Genomic DNA, 7,951 nt, shown 5'->3' on the forward strand with positions numbered 1-7,951 from the left:
ATAACATAATAGTCATTTTACAAACCAAAAGATGAAATATATGGATCATCAATTATTCATATGCAAAATAACTTTGATTTCAAATAATTAGTGGACATACAAATGCTGCCGAAAGAAAGAAAATACACACATCAATGGTTCTTTAGAGCAGTTTATGCTCAGCAAAGTCCTTATTATTATGATTATATGTTCTTCGTTGATTCAGAGAGTTCTTGGTGTTCATTAGTGGTTCTTCAGATTCAGAACTGGATCCTTTAGCAATAAATGTACAAGAGGAAAGCAACAAACAACAGATACACCGGTGAAGAGAAATGTGATGGCTCCTCATAAAGAGCGAAATGATTTTCGTACAAAAATAAACAAACTTTTTTCATCAAAGAACATCATTAGAACCTTCTTAATTAGTGGCTGATTTCCAGCTCTGGTCTTCTGGTCTGGTTTGACGGTCCTCAGGAAATGAAGTCCTCAGAGGGTCGTTACAAACTCAGACCAGCATCACTGCAAGAAACCCAGATAACCCAGATGCTGATGGATTGACACCTGACCTGTAAATGCAGACCGGAGTATCACTGAGACTGGCAACCAACCAGAAAAATCCTCTAGCAAACACATAGCAACGCACTATAAACACTGTACACCATAGCAACACCCTGGCAACAGGCTTTGCATTGACAAGTATAGAGGTGTCATGACGCTAACAGATAGAAGAGAAGACAAACGGCTAGTAGCATCAGCGGCAATCCACCTGTCACTCAAGTAGCCACACCCCTTAATTATGCAGAACTTTAAGGCTTAATATAATTTAAACGGATGAGTTATAAAAAAAATTCATCTTTCTCACAGTCGTCATGAAGGACAAAATTAGCTTTATAGATCAAAACTACTTTTTGTACCAGGCTGTAAACATGTTTTTTTCTGCTGTAAAGTTGGGCATTTTAACATGCGGGTCTATGGGATTGACTCTCTTCTGCAGCCGGTCTCTAGTGGCCAGTGGATGAACTGCAGTTTAAGTTGGTTTCAGGAGAGAGAGCGGAAGGTTGCCGCTTGATAGAAATTAATGCATTTATTAATGTGATCACTTACAGAATTTTAATTTTATACAACGTGCATATTTTGGTTCTATATTCAAGCTGTTAAGTTCCATAAAACACAATAAATGTACACATATTATCTATAATTTAGTTAACAAAATGTTTTTTATTTATTTATTCAGATTAATGTGTATTATTTTCATAATATTATATTATAAATTAAACCAAATTATTTTCATAATTTATTTAACAAAAAAATATATATTATAAATTTTTTCAATATATTAATCACTCCAAAATCACATGGATAAATAATAATAATAATTATTTAATTTAAATGAAAACTAGCATTATCATTATGGATTCATCTTGCATTGTGACGTTATTTCCATGACTATTTTTATTCAAAATATACATTATTGTAATTAAATCAGCGTACATTTAAAACTGGCCTGTAAATACAGACCAGAATATCAAATAGACTCGGCAACCAACCAGAACACCCTAGCAACCACATACTATAGCAATGCACTATAAACACTGTACATCATAGCAACACCCTGGCAACAGGCTTTGCATGGGCAATCATAAAAATCAACGCATTTATGAATTTAATCAATTATTAATTTCATGTTTAATAGAACTGTGTATATTTTATATATTCTTAAGACCTGAGATGACCTGTTGTACTGTACACTGACCTGAATACAGTGTGTGTGGAGAATATTGTGCAGTAATATTAGATCAGCAGACCTGCAGAATTCTGTAATATGATTGACCGATGCTTCCATAATGACCCTGATTCAACACACATCACGTCATACCTTTCACAATCTAATGAAGATGCCCAATTACCACCGGCTTAACCCATTCCGAACTCTGGAACATCAACATCTGACTTCCAAAATCAAACATTTCACATATTAGAAGTCACAGCAAATCGCCAAACACATGCAGAATGCCGTTTAAGTATTATAAAAAAAGTAAAAAATAAAAAAAATGAGTCAGCAATGACAAATCTTTCCGAGAAACCCAATTTATGTTTGACCGCCAGATCACCATGCATTGGGTGTATCCCACCGGGAGCGCGTGACGCAGGACAGACGCGGAGACTTCTTCAGTAAAGGGAATAATCAGGTGTATAAAAGCAAGCGTTCAGGAGAGAGAGAGACAGACCGACGGGATCAGCGCTGAGGAAACTATTCTTCATCCGGACAGGAGTCAGAGATCATATACGACCGACCGGACAGCTGGGAAAACATCCTGAACCGTGAGTTCCTTCAAGCTGTGCACTTACTACTATTATACTGATGGATAAAAGCACACTTTTAACATTCATATCAGTTCGGTACACTCTTTAAAAAGAAATGCTGGGTTGTTTCAACTCATGTTTGGGTCAAATATGGACAAACACAACTGTTGGGTTAAATTAATCTAGGTTGGGTTTGTTCATATTTGACCCAAACATAAGCATGTTTTAGTTAAATTACAAAAAATTTAACTAAATAGTTCAAATTTACAAATGCATTTGTTACTATTTATCTATATATCTATTTTAAAGCAAGCTAAAAGAATTGTCTCTGATGATACGCACATTTTACATATGGATTTTAATTTCACAAATTACAAATTTTCCAGGAATGGGGCAATAAAGTATAACGTGATGTAGTCATTAAAATGAACTGAAAAAAGCTAAAAGAGGGGTTAAAATGGAAACTAGATACAGATGCATTTTATATCGTTTTAATTTAAAATGTTAGTATTGAAAAAAAGATTTATTGCTGTTTTTATCAAGTGCCAGTTATGTAAAAAGGACAAACACTAACGTCTGATGAGTTGATCTGAAAGTGACTGTGAATCCTGAGTGTAATGCAGATGTTTGTTGTGATGCACATCTGCAGAAGTCATGAGTGTGATCATGAGCTTCCAGACGCTTCTCCTGATGGCTCTCGCTCTGCCGGCCATCTCCGCATACACAGACATCAGGTAAGACACACACACACACACACACACACACACACACACACACACACACACACACCATCAGGTGAGACACACACACACATACCATCAGGTGAGACACACACACACACACACACACACACACACACACACACACACACACACACACACACACCATCAGGTGAGACACACACACACACACACACACACACACACACACCATCAGGTGACACACACACACACACACACCATCAGGTGAGACACACACATTCATCTGCAGGTATTAGATGCTATTTAATCAAGATTCATGTAATATATATATATTTTTTTTAAATATTATATTATAAATTAAACCAAATTATTATCACGTATTATTTTCATCATTTATTTTTATTGTATCATATGCTTATTATTGCATTATATATTTATTGTATATAATGTTGTATTATAAATTAAATCAAATTAATTTCACCCCAAAATAATATGGAAAAACAGTAGGCTAATTACTTTGACGTTTTAAATATCATTTATACATTTTCTAAAGATAAATTAGTTCAAATGAAACCTATTTTATTATCATTATCGGTTCGTTTCGCGTTGTGACATTATTTTTATGCCAATTTTTATTAAAGAAATTTGTAACTGTAAATCAGCATATATTTATTATAATTTCTTTAAGACGTTATTTTCATGCCAATGATATATATATATATATATATATATAAATTCTTTAAAATATAACTGAATCCATATGAATCCATAACTCCATATTTATTTATCATTATGGTTTGTTTTACAATGTTATATTTTAATGGCAATGTTTATTCTAAATTTGCATTATTATTGCATCATATTATATATATATGCATTTCAATAATGAGAATTAACAGAATTTGTTATAAAATGGGTTTAATCGCCATGAAAATAATGCAACAATGCAAAAAAAATAATATTGGCTTCTTTCTTTCTATTGGATTTGAGGAGAAATATGACCTGGACATTTCTTTCGTATTTTCTTTGCGTAAAGAACAATAATTTGTATTTTGCATCTTAATGGTTTTGCAGCGCTCTTGCTGAGGACGGCGAGGACGACTGGACGAGAGACGCGTCTCTGCAGGATCTGGAGGCGTATAAACTCCTGTATGACCTCGCCAACACCGTCCAGAGGTGCGTTACACACAGCTCTCGTAAAACATTACAGATCTCCAGAGGAAAGACTTAAGCTGTAAACGTGATGATGATGATGATGATCAACAAGAGCTTTCCTGGGGACAAACAACTCTGAGTTTACGAGAAAGCACTCTCTTACAATCCAATAAAACGCGTTTTTGTTTTAATCTGTATTGCTTTTAGACCCTCCAGACACGCTGACGGGCTTTTCACGAGCGGATACAGCAAACTGCTCGGACAACTGTCAGCGAAAGAGTATCTGGAGTCTTTACTCGCAAAGAGAGTCAGGTAACGAGAACATAAGAACTGATGTTTCAATCCAATCTGACCTGTAATCACGCTGAATCATAATCATAATCATACACTACACATTGGCCAGAGGAGAACTGGTTTCTCACAAGGTTTATTTCTTCATTCTGTTCCACTGTCGCCTTTGGCTTTTGTCTTGCTTAGTTGGGGACATTTAATATTCAATAATATTATTGATCTCCTGCATTGACACCATTATATGTGACCCTGCACCACAAAACCAGTCACATGGGTCAATTTTCTGAAATTGAGATTTATACGCTGAATAAATGAGCTTTCCATTGATGTGTGGTTTGTTAGGATAGGACAATATTTGGCTGAGATACAACTATTGTAAATCTGGAATCTGAGGATGCAAAAAAATCAAAACATTGAGAAAATCTCCTTTAAAGTTGTTCATTTATGTTCACGATTGTGCAGCATTCACTCACAGAAATACATGTTTTATATATTTACAGTAGGAAATTTGCCAAATATCTTCATGGATCATGATCTTTACTGAATATCCTCATGATTTTTGGCATAAAAGAAAAATCTATAATTTTGACCCATACAATGTATTGTTGGCTATTGCCACAGATATACCCGTGCGACTCGAGACTGGTGACGTGATCCAGGGTCACATATGATTCTTCTAGAATGATAATTTTTATCAAGCTTGTATGTTTATGTTCAGTTATTTCACTTTAATGGCAATGAAAATGACCTATTAATTGTCATTAAAGTGAAATTACTGAACTTAAATATACGAGCTTGATAAAAATGATCATTTTAGAAGAAAATTTCAGATGGCACTTAGAGGCTTTTGCATCTGAAGTCTTCATATATATATATATATAGGTTATTATATAAGACGTTTTATATAAGTTAACTTTTTTACAACAAAAATGAACCATCAGTGAATTTACTTAAGCTGGACTATGACGCTATTTTCTTCTAGAAACAAACTCATTATTGCATTATTTTCCTGTTATCTCTGTAAGGCTGCTTTGAAACACTCTGTAGTGTAAAAAGGTGACTTGACTTGATAATAGATGTTCATATAATAGATGATGGATGTTAAACTGATGAATGTACTATCATCTGTTGTGTTGCTGATTCCCTGAAGCTGTTAATGATGAGGTGGTGTGTGTGTTCTCCTGTGTGTGTGTGTGCTGTAGTGATGAGCTGGCTGTGGATCAGACGCCTGTGAAACGGCACTCAGACGCCGTCTTCACCGATAACTACAGCCGCTACCGCAAACAGATGGCGGCCAAGAAATACCTCAACTCAGTTCTGGCCGGGAAAAGGAGGTACGACTCAAAGGGGAGGCAAGCGTCACTATTACTACTAGTGCGATAAAACAGGAGCAAACATCACACTGGCATACACTAGAGCTGCACGATAATCGCAATGAAACCGAACGCGATTTGGCAAAGGCTGTGATTATTTTATGCGCAGTTTGTCAGTGCAGCGGCTGATCGGGAGTAAACGCTCCATCTGAACACCAGAGGGCGCTCACACACACACACACACACACACACACACACCACATATTCATCTGAACACCAGAGGGCGCTCACACACACACACACACACACACACACACACACACACACACACACACACACACACCACATATTCATCTGAACACCAGAGGGCGCTCACACACACACACACACACACACACACACACACACACACACACACACACCACATATCCCTCTGAACACCAGAGGGCATCTAACACACACACACCACATATCCACTTGAACACCAGAGGGCGTCTAACACACACACACACCACACACACACACACACACACACACACACACACACACACACACACCACATATTCATCTGAACACCAGAGGGCGCTCACACACACACACACCACATATCCATCTGAACACCAGAGGGCATCTAACACACACACACCACATATCCACTTGAACACCAGAGGGCGTCTAACACACACACACACCACACACACACACCAAATATCCCTCTGAACACCAGAAGGCGTCTAACACACACACACACCAAAAATCCCTCTGAACACCAGAGGGCCTCTCACACACACACACACACACACACACACCACATTTCCACCTGAACACCAGAGGGCGTCTAACACACACACGCCACATAATAAAATAGTTATGATCAAAGCCTTTGCAATTTCAAAATCGTGATAAGCCAAATCAGTTTAAGTGCGATTACATGTAAATTGCGATTAATCGTGCAGCGCTAACATCCACTGAAGGAGTCACACAGACTACAAGCAAACACACACTATTTTCCCGTCTGACTGCATTTTGTTTTTCATTATATAAACCTTATGATCTCTTATGATCTGTGTTTAGGTGATGCACTCATGCTCAAACGCTGCCTGTGCTCTTCAACATGTAAGTGTCGTACATCTGTTCATACATGCCGTCCAGAACAACACGCTATTGTTTTTATTAAGAATCGATTTATCCCTTTTTAATCACATACAAAAGTTAGGGATGCACTGATATGAACATTTTGGCCGATACCGTACGATAACCGATAATTCTTTATATTTTTAAAGCCGATAACCGATATATCGGCCGATAAATCCAAATCCAAATTTTTATATAATTTTTGAGAGCCTGATTACAAAAACAAAAGTCTCACCATTAAAATCCATGTCTCAAACACACAATTATAATGATGTTTTCACTATAATTGTATGTAGCCGATATGACAGACTTCTGCTGCACATGTTGCACTTTACTGTATTTTCCTTTTTTGAAGTGATTTCAATCATATTTCAAGCAATTCAAAACCATCATGTTGAACAGTGGCATCTGAAGTGTCTCAGCTGAAGGAAATAATACATTATTTATCAGCTTTAATATATCACACAAATTTTTATTCTAGCCGATAACACTAAAAATGAACATATATCGGCCGATACCGATATGGTGGCCGATATATCGTGCATCCCTAAATAAAGTTGTCAAATCCAATCAAATGCGGTTGTTTTCTGTAGGTGACATGGACGGCACAGCTTCAAGACTTCGCCATCATTATATATCCAAGCTTTACACAATCTATTATGGGCTGAGATTGAATTAACAGCACTCAACACAACACAGACCGAAGCACGTCTGACTCCTGAGTCCTCGCGTGAACGACGCGTCCCGTCAGTGCTTGACTGGAGTAATGCTGTTGTGTCTATAGAAATCTATTTTGACTGCAGTCATTCTTGATGACTGTAATCAGACCAATAAAAATGATCATGTTTGTAAAAACAGTTTTGTCTGTCTCTGTTGTTCCTTCACTCTGTGATCCGCTTCCAAAAATCCAAAAATCTTTGTTGGATGAGATTCTTTGAGGGGACGTTTAACACCATTTTCAACTAAAGATGGAAAACTTGTGCGTTTTGGCTGATTATTTACACCATAATGTCGTTTCGGAGTCTGAAAACACAAACTTTTGGAAACTGGTTTCAAAGTGCAAGTTTCTGAAGT

The 7,951-nt window shown here is 36.9% G+C and overlaps 1 protein-coding gene across 1 annotated transcript; it reads left to right on the forward strand.

The window, feature by feature from the left end:
• Positions 1–2,172: 2,172 nt before the first annotated feature.
• Positions 2,173–7,727, forward strand: vipb (vasoactive intestinal peptide b). Its single transcript, XM_084101453.1, has 7 exons — positions 2,173–2,301; positions 2,933–3,017; positions 4,059–4,160; positions 4,347–4,451; positions 5,633–5,764; positions 6,818–6,859; positions 7,471–7,727. The coding sequence occupies exons 2-6, from the start codon at positions 2,938–2,940 to the stop codon at positions 6,819–6,821; spliced, it is 423 nt and encodes a 140-aa protein (XP_083957579.1). The 5' UTR covers positions 2,173–2,301; positions 2,933–2,937; the 3' UTR covers positions 6,822–6,859; positions 7,471–7,727.
• Positions 7,728–7,951: the final 224 nt, after the last annotated feature.

Source organism: Abramis brama (genome assembly GCF_963993115.1).
Source record: "Abramis brama genome assembly, chromosome: 23".
NCBI classification, from domain to species: domain Eukaryota; kingdom Metazoa; phylum Chordata; class Actinopteri; order Cypriniformes; family Leuciscidae; genus Abramis; species Abramis brama.

Excerpts from the sequence above, each read along its gene's own strand:
- vipb (XM_084101453.1), top strand. The coding sequence starts at position 2,938 with ATGAGTGTGATCATGAGCTTCCAGACGCTTCTCCTGATGGCTCTCGCT. Across the intron at positions 3,018-4,058 it reads TCCGCATACACAGACATCAG|CGCTCTTGCTGAGGACGGCG; the intron begins GTAAGACACACA and ends ATGGTTTTGCAG. Across the intron at positions 4,161-4,346 it reads CTCGCCAACACCGTCCAGAG|ACCCTCCAGACACGCTGACG; the intron begins GTGCGTTACACA and ends TATTGCTTTTAG.